This window comes from Puma concolor, chromosome E3, assembly GCF_028749965.1.
Source record: "Puma concolor isolate L17-30 chromosome E3, mPumCon1.1.hap2, whole genome shotgun sequence".
NCBI lineage: Eukaryota > Metazoa > Chordata > Mammalia > Carnivora > Felidae > Puma > Puma concolor.
Genome location: NC_141682.1, coordinates 20232777 through 20250065, shown reverse-complemented (window position 1 = coordinate 20250065; position 17289 = coordinate 20232777). Strand labels below are relative to the sequence as shown.

Sequence of the window (17289 nt, the reverse complement as noted above, 5' to 3'; positions counted from 1 at the left end):
AGGAGGTATTCTCTCGACTCCGGCTTCTTCTGCGCAAACCCACGGTGTAGACTGTCCACTCCCCTTGCCGAATTGTGCTCCACTGTGTGTGCTGATGGGGATTGAGGAAAAGCAGATAGGAGCTGAAGGGTGCAGGCTTGATGGCAACTATGGGTCACGGGAGGCTCCGTGTGTTCATTCATTCGCAGTGACAGCCCATCGACCTGTGAGGGACAGCTGCCAACTGGGGTGTAGGAACCGGGGGCATTCCCCACATGATACCGTGACAGGTGACTTGGGACCAATCCTTACTGGGGAATACCGTTAATAAGGTAAAGGGAGGAGAACCCCAACATCTTCCCGGACTCTCTGCAGGGATCTGAGGCGGCAGAACATCATTCCTCCTGCCTTTTCCAGTGGAGGGTGGCTTCTTTAGCCTCCGTCGGAGCCCCTCCCCGAAGTCTGCTAACCATTTTTAGCCCTCTCCCCACCCGTAGGGCAGAGACTTTTTTGCCTCATTCGTGTCTACACCGGCAGAGCTTAGCCTAGAGCTTGCCACGTAGTGGGTGCTCAGGAAATGTTTGTCACATGGAAGGGCGTGTGTGCAAATGACTGGCAGGCAGAGGCTGTTCAGTTGGTACCCGGCAAGGAAACCCACCCGAACATGTGGGTCCCTTTTGGAGAAATACATAGGTCATTTGGGATGACAACGACCGGGGGAGACTTTGACCTGCAAATCAATGAGTCTCTCACACACACACACACACACACACACACACGCCCAGAAATCCGGCTGAGCCAATTCCAACACAACCATCCCCGAGGCTGGGGTCAGGCCCGGAGGTCCCCACATGGGTAGTGTATTTCTTGCCTCGCTGATGTTGGCAGTGGCCGTGTGACTTGCTTTAGCCAATGGGATGTTGGCAGATACGATGCCAGCAAAACTCGAAAACGTTTTTGTGCGGTTAGGCACCTTGCGTTTCTGTCCCCTCTACCCGGCCCCCAAAAGGAACACACGTGGAACAGACGTGGGCCCAGACCACATCCTGGAACCAAGATAACCCCCAACCACGGGAGCAAAAAGTAAATGCCGAATGCCCCTGCGCTCCAGGGCGGCTTGCTACCCGGCACGATGGTGGATGTGGCATGATTTCATGGTTTCTGAGTTCGAGCCCCATATCCAGCTCTGTGCTGATACCTTGGAGCCTGGAACCTGCTTTGGATTCTGTGTCTCCCTCTCTCTCTGTCCCTCCCCTGCTCGCTCTCTCTCTCTCTCTCTTCCTCTCTCTCTCTCTCAAAGATAAACATAAAAATAAATAAATAAACCTTGAAACTTTAAAAAAAAAAGAATTATTATAATTTTCATACCAAGAGTATATACTGTTAAAATCAATGCTGATTTTTCATTCATTCAACAGGTTTTGTGAAGCACCTGTCAGCGCCAGGCTTCCCTCCTGGGCAGTGGGGACACAATGAGTCACAAAGGAGACAAAATCCCTGCCCTCGCGGGGCTGACCGTGTTAATCAGACGAGCACTGAATACACTGCAGGCAGTGATAAGTGATGCAAAGGCTTCCCTGAAGCTGGGACTTTCAAACCGAACCCTGAATGACGAGGAGGTACCAGCTGTGCAGAGAGCTGAGCGAACAGTGTTCTGGGAGCAGGGAATGACAAGTGCAAAGGTCCTGAGGCACACACTAGTTTGGCTGACTCAAGGAACAGTAAGGATCCGGGGGTGCTGGAGTGTGGTGACGGCAGGGGAGGGGAGAGCGCAGGAGACGAGCTCCAGAGGTACGGGGCCAGACCCCACACACCTTACAGGCTGTGATGAGAACGTGTGCTTTTTCTCTGAGTGCGACAGAAGCCAAGGGCGGGTTTTAAACGGGGATTCGCATGAGCTGACTTACGCGTTAAAAAAATCATTCTGGCACAAGTGAATCAGGGGGCAAACATGGAAGGAGGTAAGCAGTTAAGAGACTGTGGCAGGAATCCAGATGAAAAATGGATGTGGCTTAGGCTAGTATAAAACAAAAAGATATTTCCCATGTGAAGCACAAAACTAAAATGGTCAGGCACAAACTGAGAAAAATGCACGTCATGCTAAAAATACTGATGACAGACAAATAATTTTCCAGGGGACAGGGTCGGGAAGCAAGGGACCAGAGGGTACTGGAGAAAATGGCAAAGAGGGGGTGCCATTTGTGAAGGGCCTGGAAAGTGTGACTACGGTTTGCCAGGCGGAAGGAGGTCAAGAGAAGAAGGGGAGACCTAGTCTGAGGACACCCTGAACTTGGCTCAGAGGTCTTGGTGCAGGAGGAGCAGGGAGTATCACCCAGTACACACCCACGTTCACACATGCATGCAAACTTGTATGCATCCCTGCGCATAGACACACATATCCACGCATGCGTGCACATTCACACATGGACACACACTGTGCATCTATGCACACGTGCACACAACATCCATGCATTGATGCACATGTGCACACGCATCCATGCACGCTCACACACCATGCATCTATGCACCTGCACACACGTGCGCACACACATCCATGCACGCTCACACATAAACACATGCTGTGCAGCTATGCACATCCATGCACGCTCACACACCATGCATCTATGCACCTGCACACACACATGCACACACATCCATGCACGCTCACACATAAACACATGCTGTGCAGCTATGCACATCCATGCACGCTCACACATACCCACACACCGTGCATCTATGCACATGCACGTGCACACGTGCACACACACCCATGTGTCTGTGCACATGAGCACACATCCATGCACACACACGTGCACACACATCCATGCATGCTCACACACGAACACACCCCATTCCTCTATGCACGTGCACAGTCTCACCTGTGCACACATTTACATACCCCCATCCTCACACGTGCTCACCCACCAGCATGAAAGCACACCCGTGAGACACCCGTGCACACGCTCTCACAGCAGTACCTGCTCACGCATACACACACCGAGCCTTGACCACACACACACACACACACACACACACACACACATTCACTCACTCGCTCGCAGAGTCTTGGAAGGCCTGGCGTATTTAAGAGCCAAAGGGCTCAGGTTCAAACCCAGCATCCTAACTGTATGACCTTGGGCGAGTCGATTCACTCTCTATGCCTCTGTTTCCTCACCTGTAAAATGAGGACTAGAATGAGTCCCTGCGTGTAACATTCTCAGAACACTGCCTGGCACGTGGTAGTGAAAGCCAGTCCGTGTGAGCGTCGTGGTCATTACCGTATCCGGCAGACCAGAAGGGAAGTCCCAGAGGGGGCGGGCGCGGGGACAAGGAGCCAGGAGACGCGTGCGCTTTGGGGCGAGAACACACCCGGGCTCCAACACCCGCCCCGGACTCCCCGCGTGGCCCCGACCCAGCGCTCCGTCTCCGCAGCTCGGGGACCTCATCCGTGACACGGACAGTCACCGTGGGAGGTGGGCACAGGGACGGACCCGTGAGCGTCACGTTCCCGCAGGCCTCTGGGGGGGGGGGGGGGAGGGCCAGGCTGGGGGCGGGGGGTGGGGGGGGCTCGGGGAGAGGCCACAGCAGCTGCGCGACAAACCCCGCCGATCTGAGGGGACAGCTGACACGCCTGAGAGGCCGGGAGGGCGCGAAAATCGTTCTGCAGCTTGGCGGCAAAGCCAGCCCACTCAGCCTCCTTATAAACATTTTTATATGCGCCGCCAGAAGGTCCTTGACGTGGCCGCCAAGCCCTGAAGGGAAAATCACGAGGCGGGGAAAACACAAAGATACAATCTCCCCGGGGCCCTCGGTCCTCGTAAAAGAAGCAGGAACAAAGGTCGACTGCTTCCAGGAGGAGGCATGAACGACCCGCCCGCCGCCGGACGCGGACACGCACGCACGCGTACCCGCTCCACAATGCTCACACAGGCACACACACGCACGTGCGTGCTCACACGTGGACACGCACCCTCCACCCCCGTGCGCGCTGGCACTTGGGTCACACGTATGCACACGCTCACATGGACGCTCACACGTGTACGCACTCCACACACGCGCACACATGCACACACACGTGCATGCTCACACTTGGGACACACGTATGCACACGGTCACATGGCCGATCACGCGTGCACACACCCACCCACGCATGTTCACACTTGGACACACATGCTCACCTGGACACACACATGTGTATGCACTCCACACACACTCACACGTGGACACACACATCCGTGCATGCTCTCACTTGGACACTATATGCACGTGCTCACATGGACACACATATATGTATGTACTCACGCGTGCACACCCACACTTGTGCATGGTCACACTCGGGTACATATATGCATATTCTCACATGGACACACACTCCACACGCTCACACGTGCACACACACCCGTGCATGTTCACACTTGGACACACATGCACGTGCTCACATGGACACACATGTGTACACACTCCACACATGCTCACGCGTGCACATACATACACACCCATGCATGCTCGCAATTGGACACACATATGCACATGCTCACATGGACACTCACACGTGCACACACACACACCCGTGCATGCTCCCACCTGGACACATGTGTGTGTTTACACACATGTATGTACTCACACATGCACACACATGCATGTTCACACTTGGACACACATATGCACATGCTTCCATGGACACATATGTGTACACACTCCACACATGCTCACACGGGCACACACTCATGCATGCTCACGCTTAGACACACATATGCACATGCTCACATGGACACTCACACATGCACACACACATCCGTGCATGCTCCCACACACACGTTCACACACATGCATGTTCACACTTGCACACACATATGCACATGCTTATATGGACACACAAGTGTACACACTCCACACATGCTCACACGTGCACACACGCATGCTCACGCTTAGACACATATGCACATGCTCACATGGACACTCACACATGCACATACACATCCGTGCATGCTCCCACTTGGACACATATGTATATGTGTTCACACACACGTATATACTCACACGCTGACACGTGCACACACGTGCATGTTCACACTTGGACACGCATATGCACATACTCACATGGACACACATGTATGCGCTCCACACATGCTCATGCGTGCACACACACTCACGCATGCTCACGCTTAGACACACATGCACATGCTCACATGGACACTCACGTGCACACACATACCCGTGTATGCTCACACTTAGACACACATATGCACATGCTCACATGGACACAAGCGTATATGCACTCCACACGTGCCCACGCGTGCACACACACTTGGACACACAAGCGCATGCCCTTTCACACTCACACGCTCAGCCACCGGCACGCGTGTGTGTCCACACAGGAGACACATGTGTGCAATACTCACGGGACCACCTGATCGCACACGTGTACACTCGCCCTCAACCCGACACGCACACGCACGTTTACGTGCGCGCACACGGGCCACGCTTCCCGGAAGCCGGACGCGGAGCACAGTTGAGCCCGGAGCTCCCAGGCCTGTGGGGGATCACTGGTTCGGCATTCTCGAGGGCCGCCCCCGGGGCCGGGCTCGCAAGATGCCACAGCACAGGGGGGCCCGAAGCGTGGCCTCTGCCCCAGATGTGAGATGTAGGGGGCTTCATGCCTCTAAGGCTCCGATTCCTCACCCGTCAAGTGGGGCGAGTCTGTCGGCGCCCCCCAAGGTTGGGGGGAGGCTTCTTGGTTAACGCCTGGGAAGCACCTGGTGCGGAGGAACAGCTCGTCGAACGTCCGCACCGTATTACCCAGTAGTATTCCTGGCGCTTCTGGACCTCAGTTTCAACTTTTCTTGGTTAAGTTTACTTACTTTGAAAGAGAGGGAGAGCATAAGCGGGGAGGGGGGGCAGAGAGAGACGGAGAAAGAGAGAGAGACAGCATGACAGGGTCCATGGTGTCAGCGCAGAGCCTGACATGGCTCTGCAATTAAGAGATTATGACCTGAGCCGAAACCAAGAATTGGAGGCTTAACCGGCTGAACCACCCAGGTGCCCCTCCTGACCTCGGTTTAGAAGCTGGGGCCCGGTTGCTCAGCTCAGAACTTCAGGGGTGGCCACGAGTAGCGGCCACATAGGGCACAGTCGCTGGGAAAGCCAAGGAGGAAACGGAGGAGGAAGTGCCCCCTGCCAAAAGGCTGCTCCGCCGGGGCATCTGGGCCTCTTCCTGGGCCTGAGGGTCCCTGTCTCATGAGCTGCCACTTGGTTGAAGGTCTTCAAGGGGACAGTGTCTGTGAGACAGGAACATTAGCAGCCTCCGTGACATAGGTCCCCCTCACCCACTCCCTCTCTGCCATCAGCAGGGATGGGTCAGAGACGGACCCTCCAGTCCCCGAACCTCCGGACGCTGCAGGGCCACCAGCCCCACCGGCAAGAGGCACGAGTGGCCACGAGCCCCGGACAGGCACACCGAGATCCCCCTTGTTGGGACAGTTTCTAGCACTGGACTTCTGCCTCAGTTTCCCCACCCTGACTCCCAGAACCGGAGCCCTCTCCTCATCTCTAGGCTGTCTTGAAGACACCTGCACACCTCCCCTCTCCTGGTAGCCGTCCTCCTTGGGCAGGGGTGGGCAGGCGGGGAGGCGGCCGCACCCCTACGTCCCTTCGGCAGCGAACCCTCCAGCATCCATTCTCCTGCTCTTCCATAATAACCAAACCCCTGACTTCGCTGAGCACACGGTTGCCGGGATAGCGATCTCATTTCCCAGCTTCCTTTGCAGCTGAGTCTGGCCCTGGGATCATGTTCTGGCCAGGGACACATGAGCAGGTGCTGCAGGCAGCTTCTAGAAACCTTGGAATTGGCCAGCAAGCTTTGCCCTTCCTCCTTTGCGCCCTTCTAAGTGGCTGCCCAGAAGGCAGGTGTGACCGCTGGAGCACCAGCCGCCATCTGAGACCATGAGGACAAAGGCACAGAGATGATGGAGAGGGGCAGCAAGGTTCCAGATCCTGAGAGCTTCGTGGGGCAGAGCCTCCCTGGATTGCCTACTTCCAAACTTTTATATAAGCAAGGCACATTTGTCCTTTAAAGTCAGCTACTGTGGATCACCATTCCTGTGGCTAAACTTAATCCTGACTGCTGTGCTCACCCCACAGGATGGCCAGCCCCTGACCATCCTACCGGAGCATCACCGGGGGGCAGAATCTCTGTTCGTGGGCCCCACACACCAGAGAGTCATCTCTGCACAGTGACTGGGGCCTCCCCACGCCTGTTGAGATGACAGACACAGGGCATCTGGCTTCCTGCCCCCGAGGTCAAATTCTGTGCTCAAGGCAGTGCCCCAACACTGGTCTAGCCTGACCCCAACTTCTGCACACCCGTCCTACCTCCCCAAAGTCCTGCTGTGCCCTGGAAGGATGGAAGTGTAATGACTCTCAGGGCCACCCCGCTTGCGGAGGGGAGTGGTGCGGCGGTGGCAGGGGGTGGGGACAGGATGATACCCCACCTGCCTCTGTCCCCTTCCCAACAGCTTAAGAAACTCAGAGCTGCAGGATTCAGGCTCCTCTGGGGAGCCGTCGCCCATGAGCGCGGCAGGAAAAGCTTTCATGGGGCTTTGGAAAGCCACTTGGGCAGGAAGCGTCTCTGCAGGGCACTTGGCTCACACACCTGAGACCTGAGCGGGGGCCACACTTACCCTTCTCCGATGCTGGGGCCAGGTCAATGAAGCTGCGACATGTTTCACCTTCGAAAAGAAAAGAAGGGTTTTCAGAATGTGAGAGGCAGCGTGGGCTTCAGGCTTTCGCCTCTCCCCTTCCCTGAGCCCTGTCGCCAAGTGGGCGTGGCACCCGAGCGTCTCTAACCTTTATTCCCAGAAAGTCAGTGTCCCCAAGGAATGTTTGCTGCCAACTCAGCTGAACAGCCCCGGGGAGGCCGCCTCCGCTCTCACCTCCTGATCCAACCCATCCAGCCCAGTCGCTGGCACCTGCTCCGAGCCCTCAGTCCCCCTCCGTGGCCTCAACCCCATCCAGACCCACCAGGATGAGGGCAGCCCCTCGCGGGGCTCCCTGGGCCTCCACACTGCTGTCGCCAGAGGGATGCTTTGGAGCCACACAGTTCTGATCACATCTCACACACGCACACACACACACACACACACACACACACACTCTCCCCCTCTCTCTCTCTCCCGCTCAAAACCCTCTGATGACTTCCTGAAGAATGAAGCCCAAGTTCCTTCACGGGGACCCCTGAACTCGGCCCCCGACACTCCTCAGGCTCCCTCCACCACGAGGCCGCCACACGTGCCGTCCCCCCTGCCGGGGACATACTTTCCTTGTTCTAAGCTCTCACGGCACCTTGGTCTTCCCCTGTGGGACATCCGGTCACCCGACAGTTCTACCTCTTGCATGTGACTCTTGGACGGATGGCCCACAAGTTGTCAGCGCCACGAGGGCGTGCCCCACATCCTCGTGTACCCCTGCCCCCCGCTCAGGAAACGGCAACTCTGGCCTCCCACGTGTTCAGGCCAGAACCGCAGCGTCAACCTTGACTTCTCTCTTGCTCTTACATCTCCACATCTGGTCTGTGGCTCTGGCTTGGAGGTATATCTAGAATCCGACCACTTCTCACCCCCTCCACTGCTCCAGCCACCATCGCCCACAGCCTTTGGGCTGTGGCAACAGCCCTTGCTTGGGTCTCTCTGTTTCTGTCCTTATTCACACAGACGGATCATGTCCCTTTGTTGAGAAGCCTCCCGTGGTTCCCAGTTCACTCAGGGTCAGAACCCAAGTCCTCAGTGCGGCCAACCAGTCCCTGTGCGATCTGTCCCCCCATCACCTCCCCGACCTCGTCTCCTACAAGCTTCCCCCTCACTCACCCCACTCCAGCCACGTCAGCCTCCTTGCTGATCTTGAAATGTGCCGGGAACCCCCCCCCCCCCGTCTCAGGGCCTTTGCACATGCTGCCACTTCTACATGGAGCATTTTTCCCTCAGAGAGCTGAATGGTTTACTTTTCCTCTTTTTTACCACTTTCCCCACATGTTACCTGCTCAGGGAGGCCTTTCCTAGCTAATCTATTCAATATTCCAGAGGTTCCTTCCCCTGTCCGCCCATCTCTCTTCCGGATGGGCCCCTATCACCTAACACAGCGTCTGGTACACAGTGAGCACATTATAAACTAAATATTTGCTGAAGGAATATATGAATGGATGAACAAACCAACGGATGAACAAATGAGCGAAAGCCTTACACCCAAACCTTATGCCTATAAGAAACCGCAAATTTTCAGTCTCTTCCGGGGCCTCCTCGATGCTGGGCACTGTGCTGACCACTGAGGACACACGACCCAGCCTCCAGCCCCTTGGTCACAAAGGTGGCGCAGGCTGGACCCCCACCCACAGACGCATTTTGTGCGGCCCACACAGGATCCCAGCATAGGGAAAATGTTGCCTTGCGAGCCCAGATGAAGACTCAGAAACCCCGGCCGTGCTGGGCCCCCAGGGCACACAGCCACAATCACACGGGCCGGATGCTGCCCCCTTCAGACAGCGGATGAGCCTTGGAGTCGGCCACGGTCCCTGCCCGTCCCTGCCTCACTGAGGCCACCCAGCCGGCCCCTGGGGGCACTGGATTGGCTGACCTTTAGGGTCTGCTTGTAACCCCTGGTTTAAGGATTTTACTGGATACAGATTTTAAGGATACAGATTTTTGTGTCCAAATGGAACGAACGTGGGTTGGGGGGCAAAAAAGATCTGGAAGCTTCCGGCGTTCTCAACTCATGTGTCTGCTTGACGCTTGTGAATTCTTCTCTAAGAAGGTCCCTGGAAGCCCCTGTGGGATCCTGAACGTCCTCCCAGCTCCATATAAATAAAGGGTGTGCTGGCACGTGAGGCTGAGAAGGAAGGCGGGGGCCAGATCACAAAGGGTCTTGAGTGCCAAGCTAAGGAGTGGATTCCTGCCTTATTGACGTCACCCCTTCCAAAGATTCATGAGGCCACAGGTGGCTGGACGGCACTCTTGTGGTTCTGTCGTGCATGTTTCCTCCCTCAGGCTCTGGGGCCCCGCTTCCCTTCACAGATGAAGACACTAAGACTCGGGGCCACAGAGAGAACAACCGGGGCCACGTAGCGAGCCAGAGGTACCAAGATTAGAACCCATGGAAAGAGATGTTTGTTGACAGCCAACAACTGCAAGTGAGGGTAAAAAAAAAGAGAGAGAACAGTGGCAAGCCAGAACAGACAGATCTGAATGAATTGTTTCATGCTTTCTTTAATGTTCTATGGTTTTCTCAAAATCTGGAGAGAGAAGCCTTTAGTGGTCAAATGCACACTGATGCCACCCAGGGCCACGTTCAGACCTTGTGGGTCCTAGGCATTTTGGCCTGTTGGGCTCCTTCCTACATAAAGAAATTAAATTCAATTAAAAATTGTATTTTTGCAATTGCATCGGTTAAAGACAAATACATTAACATTAAATGTTAAAATTTTTCGTCACCTAGAAGTTTATCTTTCTCTTCTAATTTTTTTTTTTTTTTGAGAGAGAGAGAGTGAGGGCATGCGAGTAGGGAGAGAGAGAGAGAGAGAGAGAGAGAGAGAATCCCAAGCAGGCTCTGTAATGTGAGCACAGAGCACGATGCGGGGCTCAAACTCATGGGCCGCCAGATGGTGACCTGAGCCAAAACCAAGAGTTGGCTGCTTAACCGACTGAGCCACCCAGGCACCCCAGTTCACCAGTTTAAAGTAACAGTTTAAAGGTTTTTAGGGGCGCCTGGGTGGCTCAGTCGGTTAAACCTCTGACTTCAGCTCAGGTCATGATCTCATGGCTCGTGAGTTCGAGCCCCATGTCGGGCTCTATGCTGAGAGCTCGGAGCCTGAAGCCTGCTTCGGATTCTGTGTCTCCCTCTCTCTCTGCCCCTCCCCTGCTCATGCCTCTGTCTCCCTCTCTCAAAAGTAAATAAACATTAAAAAAAATTTAATAAATAAAAAGTAAAGGTTTTTAGTGTATTCCTACTATATTCGCAAGATCGTGTGACCATCACCACAATCAACTTTAGGACATATTCATCACCCCCCCCAAAAAAACGCCATTACCTATTACCAAGCAATCCCCCTTTCCCCCAATCCTCCGGCACGGGGCAACCACTGATGTATTTTCCTTCTCTACAGATTTGCCTCTTCTGGACATTTCACATAAATGGAATCATACAATATGTGGCCTTTTGTATCTGGCTTCCTTCACTGTTTTCAACGCGTGATGTCTTCAAAGTTCATCCACGTTGTAGCGTGTATCACTACTTTGTTCCTTTTTTGTGGTTGAATAATATTCCATGGTGTGGCTACAACCCATCGTATTTATCCCCTCATTGGTTATTGGGCTTTGGGTTTGTGTCTGCTTTTTGGCTATGGATGAACATTGATGGACAAGATTTTGTGTGGGCAAGTTTTCGTTTCTCTTAGGTATGTACGTAGGGGTGGAAATCCTGGTAACTCTATGTTTAACCTTTTGGGGAACCACTAGACTGTTTTCCAAAGGAGGAGCAACATTTTACAGTCCCACTAGCAATGTACGAGCAATGTTCCAATTTCTCCACATCTTCATCAACACTTGTTATTGTGTCATTTTTATTATTATCATTAGTATAGGCATCCTTGCAGGTGGAAAGTAATATCTCCTTGTGGTTTTGATTTGCACGTCCCTAAGAACTAGTGATGTTGAGCATCTTTCCACGTGCTTATTGGCCATTTTCATTTCATCTTCGGAGAAATGTTTATTCAGATCCTTTGCCCATTTCAACTGGATTATTTTGTCATTTTATTGAGTTGTAAGAGTTCTTTATATATTCCACATACAAGTACCTCGTCAGATATCTGACTGCAAATATTTGGTCCCATTCAGCATTTCTACTTTCTCGACGGTGCCCTTTGATGTTGATGAAGTCCAATATATCTTTTGTTGCTTCTGCTTTTGTGTCATATCTCAGAAGGCTTTGCCTAGCCCAACACCATGAAGGTTTACTCTTCTTTCTTCCAAGAGTTGTATCACTTTAACCATTACCTTTAGGTCATCTATTGGACATTGACTTATGCATATGATATACAAAGGTGTCTGACTCCATTCTTTTCTATGTGGACGTCCTATTGTCCCGGCCCCATTTGAAAGGCTATTCTTTCCCCATTGGACTGTCTTGACACTCTTGTCAAAAATTAACTGGCTGTGAATGGAAGGGTTTATTTTGTTCTCTCAATTCTATTCCATCGATCTATATGTCTATCCTTCTTCCTGGTACCACACTGTTTTTGATTACTGTAGCTTTATAGTAAGTTTTGAAATGGAGTGAGCCCTCCAACTTTGCTTTTCATTTTTAAGATGATTTTGGCTATTCTGAACCTCTTGCATTTCCATGTGAATTTTAGAACCAACTTGTCAATTTCTGAGAAAAGAGCCAGTTGAAACTTTAACATGGGTTGCACTGAATCTGTAGATCAATTTGGGGAATATTGCCACCTTAATAATATTAAGTCTTCCAGTCCATGAAAATGGGATGCCTTTCCATTTATTTAGATCTCCTTTAATTTCTTTCCATAATGTTCTGTAGTTTGTTGCACATAAGTTTTGCACTTCTTTTGTTAGATTTATTCCTAAGAATTTTATTCTTTTTGGTGCTATTGTACATGGAATTATTTTCTTAATTTCATTTTCAGATTGTTCCCTTCTAGCGTATAAAAATAAGATTAATTTCTGTGTATCGACCTTGTACCTTGCAATCTTGCCGAATACGTTTATAAATTCTAATGGTTTTTAGTGGATTCTTAGGATTTACTCTATACAAGATCATGCCATCCACAAATACAAATAGTTTGACTTTGTCTTTTCCAATCTCAATGTCTTTTATTTCTTTTTCTTGCCTAACTGCTCTGGCTAAAACCTCCAGCGTAATGTTGAAAAGAAGTGGCAGAAGCAAATGTCCTTGTCTTGTTCCTGATCTTAGGGGGAAAGCATTCACTCTTGTCCCAGTAAGCATGATGTTCGCTGTACGTTTTTCATAATCTTTGTCAAGCTGAGAATACTCTTCCTATTCCTAGTTTGTTGGAATAACCTGCAATGATGTGACCCTGAGAGTGCCCCAAGCAAACCAAGGCTCTGGGTTTTCAGTGATTTGCTCAGGACCACACCAGTGATTTGCTCAGGACCAGGTAGACTCCAAACTCCATGCCCTAAAGTCTTTCTAGCTCTCTAGTCCAACTCAGTATGTCAGAATTCCCTACTGCCGCTAGCCATTCCCACTGTGCAGAGCCATCAGATCCTGAAAGGAATCCCCTGAGAACATACCCAAGTGCAGACCAGGAAGATCCACCAGAGGCCAAATACAATGGCTCTCACACTTCCATTTCTGCTTACGTGGACAACACTGAACAGAAGATGTTTGAGCAGAGATGGCCAAACTTGGCCCACACTGCCTGTGCAGGGCAATGCTGCAGGTTAAGGAAAAATCATAGTAATGACATAAGGAAGACTGGATCTTTCAATGGTCAACAAGTCGAATAACTGAAATCCAAACACGGAAGGAAGTTTTTTCTCCAAACCCTTGGTCTCCATGATAAAAATTAGCTAACCATTTGTGAGAAAGATATCAAACTGTACCATATTGCCTTAACGCTGTTAGAAGTAGCTTTTAAAACATCTTTGCCAATTATCAGTAAGTTGATACGTTTCACTAAGGGATTTCATTGGGGTATAAAACTAAAGATAAGTACACTTCATCTCTTCAGACTGAGGCTTGTCAATTAGATCACGGAGCTGTGGCATGTTATTGCCACCTGATGGCAGTGTATCTTCTGTGAACTGTGGAACAAGAAAGCTGGGAAGGACCAAGAAAGCTGGAAGAACCAATTTAAGTGGTTCTCAGCCCTGGGAAGCCCAAGTCCCACTCACGGAGACCCTGGTTTAATTGACCAGTGTGTGACCTAAACTTCAGTGGGGTTTTAAAAGTTCCCTGGGTGATTCCAACATGTAGCTCGGCTGAAACTTACACTCCAATTAAAACAAAATCTATTCTCAACATTAGAAGAACCATAGTCAGCCATCTTAGTGACAGCCCGTGCTATCGCAATGGACCCTCCTTCAAGCAACAGCTTGGGATAGGGCAGGACAGCAGAATGGCCAAGAGTCTGGGTTCTGGAGTCAGCAGAGCTGGGTTCACATCCTGGCCCTGACGTGTCCCGCCACACGAGTCCCCAGTCTTTCTGGGCCTTGATTTCCTTGACTGTCTAATGGGTACAGCGCCTGTAAGGCTGTTGTAAAGACTTGACAGGGGCACAGAGGTCAGACACGATGCCTAGAACAGAGTGGGTGCTTAGGAAACGGTGGCTGTCATCATGACCATCATCATCATGTAGCTCACATGGGGCATGGCCTCTGCAGTCTAACGGAGAGGAGACCAGACGGATGCACAGACACCATCGTGGCGGGTAGAGGCGAGGAGTGGGGCTCAGAGCAGGGGCTCGAGAGCCAGACCAGCCTGGGTTCAGCCTGGCTCCATCACTTACTTACTGTGTGACTCAACATCAACCTCCTGCTGCCTCGGTTTCCTGACTAATAAAGAGTGGAAACCACCAAAGCTACTGTGTCTATAGTGCCTGTAACAGGGTGGATCCGAAAGGGTTGGTGCCACCCACCAGGTGGTTCAGTGGGCAGGAGTCCACACTGCCAAGTGGCAGCCGCAGGGCTGTACAGGTTCCCCCATGACTCCGTGTCCGGGGTGTGGCCCTGCATTGTCCGTTGTTTCCCCCAAGTTCATGGGCATTGTCTGGTAACTGCCTCATCCTTGCGCCTTGAAGAGCCCTTTCTCCAACCACTACCTCCCATTCTATTCCCTTTGGCGCACGGTGAGCTGCTAAGAATCGAGAAGGTGAAAGAGAGTTTCTCCTCCCCAGGAAGGAGAGTTCCCTGAAGATCCACTGTGCTCCCACAGGCCCACCCGGAGGGTAATGCTGCCCCAGTTCACAGAGGGGACAGAAAGGAGGAATTTGTGTAGAGGGAAAGTATTGGGTGGACCCACACGCTGAAGAATGGCCATGGCCCCCCAAGGAGATGTCAGGACCTTCCAGGAAACCAATCTGGGAGAGCTGAACATCAATCAAGGTCAGGGGTCACAGGATTAACCCAAATCTGCACCCCAGTGAGGATCCCACAGCCCCCATGGGGCCAGGAAACCATCAGCCGTGGGGAGAAGAGGGGCAGGAAGAAACTAGAAGTTTCTCCCAAAAGTTCTGAAAACTTCCCATGCCCCAGGGGCTGGCGGGGAGTCTCAGTTTATGTGGGGTCTGAATCTCTCCCTGGAAAAGCTCAGTCCCGTTAGGCTAGTGGAAGAAAGTCATGGGAGATTCCCTGCTTGTACGAAGCAAGAACGTGTGTTCATACCCACCACAGCCTCCAGAGGGAACATCCTGTATGGTGTCCTCATCGCTGCACCTTGCCCTGAGGCAGCTGGCCAACAGGTGAGACTTGGTCCCCAGCCCCAGCGCAAGGGTGGCCAACTCATGAGATCTCAACGGCTGGCAGTGACTGAGGCAAGCCGGCGGGTAACCTAGAGAGGGTGTGCCCCGTCAGAAGTGACCTCCTGGCCATCTGGACCAAGTCGGGGCTCTGGCAGGAAACAGACGGCTCCCCGGAAGGCTCACTGAAGACAGCTGAGTGAAGGGACTGTTCGCAGAAATGCGGATGGGGTGAGGGGCTAGAACTGTGGAGAGCCCTCACTTCCCTGCTCAGAGGGGCAGGCAAGGAAAAGGAGCTTGCGGAAGAGGAAGCCGCCCAGGAGGAGTTGGCACTAGGAGCCCAGCCACCCTGAAGCAAACATCTGGGCAGGGGCCCAAGAATCTGCATTTCTAACAGGTTCCCAGGCGCTGCTGATGCTGCTGGTCTAGGAACCGCGGTTGTTGTTTTTTTTTTTCATTAAAATTTTTTTTAACGTTTATTTATTTTTGAGAGACAGAGCGCAAGCGGGGGAGGGGCAGAGAGAGAGGGAGACACAGAATCGGAAGCAGGCTCCAGGCCCCGAGCTGTCAGCACAGAGCCCGACGCGGGGCTCGAACCCACGAACCGCGAGATCATGAACTCATGAACTGTGAGATCATGACCTGAGCCAAAGTCGGACGCCCAACCATCTGAGCCAGTCAGGTGCCCCCTGGGAGCTGTGTTTTGAGAGCCACGCTTTAGAGGAGCAAAGCCACAGTCAAAACTTCAACAGGGAGAGAGCGAGGCAGGAGAGAGGGGGACATACCCCAACCTTTCTCTCCTTCTACCCTCGGATTTCCTACCGGCACCTCCCACTGGCCAGAACCACGGAGAACCCAGAGGGCGCGGGGGTCCCGTCCATTCCGTCCGCACAGGCAGTCTCCCCTGGCACAGAGGGGTCAGAGGACAGACGTCTACGATCACCACAGTCACTATCTGAAATGCTCTTGTGGATGCATTTGTTTACCGTCTGTGTTCTCTACGGGATGTATGATGGACTTTTCTGCTGTGGGTGCTACTCAGGTGCAGATACATGTGGACGGTGGGCTTGACCATATTCTGGACCAGGCTGGAGGCTCCAAGCCTTCAAATAATGCATTAATGCAAAATACTCTCTCCATCTCCCCCTTCCTTAACTCTCTCTCTCTCTCTCTCTCTCTCTCTCTCTCTCTGAATCTTAGGAATCCAAATCACATCAAGCAGTGATTTAGGGAGGTGTCTGAATTAGTTTTGAGCCCTAAAAACATTCTTCTCTTGGATTCCCAATATCAGTGCTCTGTATTCACGCAATTGTATTCAACCAACAATTACTGGGCGCCTACGTGCCAGGCACTGTCCTAGGCACTGGGGGCACAGCAGTGAACCGACAGATAAACCCCCACCCTTGTGGGTCTCCTGTTCTTATACTAAAGCGTATACATCAGCCATTCAAAATCCCTGCACCAAAGAAGGGCATTTCCTAGCTCTTCTGAATAACGCTCAGACAACGCTCTGCAACAATCCGAAGCTCCTGTGACCACATCTCACTCACAGCTGTGTCCCCAAAGCCTGGGACAGTAACAGGTGCTCCAGATATGACTGTGGATACACGAATAAGTGAAAAGCACTTCGTAAGCTGCCTTTAGCAAGAATTACCCCAAGTGGGGGATTCCAGTCTGCAGAATCCTACAAGTGGGCAAAGGTGAGACCGGAAACTGAGCGCTGGAGTGTCTCAGGGCCAAGCGAAGACAGAAGAGGCAAACAGAAAGGAGGCGTCTTCACTATCGAGGGAAGAGGCCCCGTTGCGCAGCCATACCCAGCGTCACACGCACCG

The 17289-nt window shown here is 52.3% G+C and overlaps 1 protein-coding gene across 4 annotated transcripts in view; it reads right to left on the bottom strand.

The window, feature by feature from the left end:
- The window catches only part of GSG1L (GSG1 like), a 206496-nt gene that overhangs the window by 127124 nt on the left and 62083 nt on the right, over window positions 1–17289 (bottom strand). For all 4 annotated transcript variants that reach the window (XM_086692616.1, XM_086692617.1, XM_086692620.1 and 1 more), the window contains exon 2: window positions 7659–7706. In XM_086692616.1, coding sequence (XP_086548742.1) covers window positions 7659–7706 — 48 coding nt within the window. The remainder of the gene's footprint in view (window positions 1–7658; window positions 7707–17289) is intronic.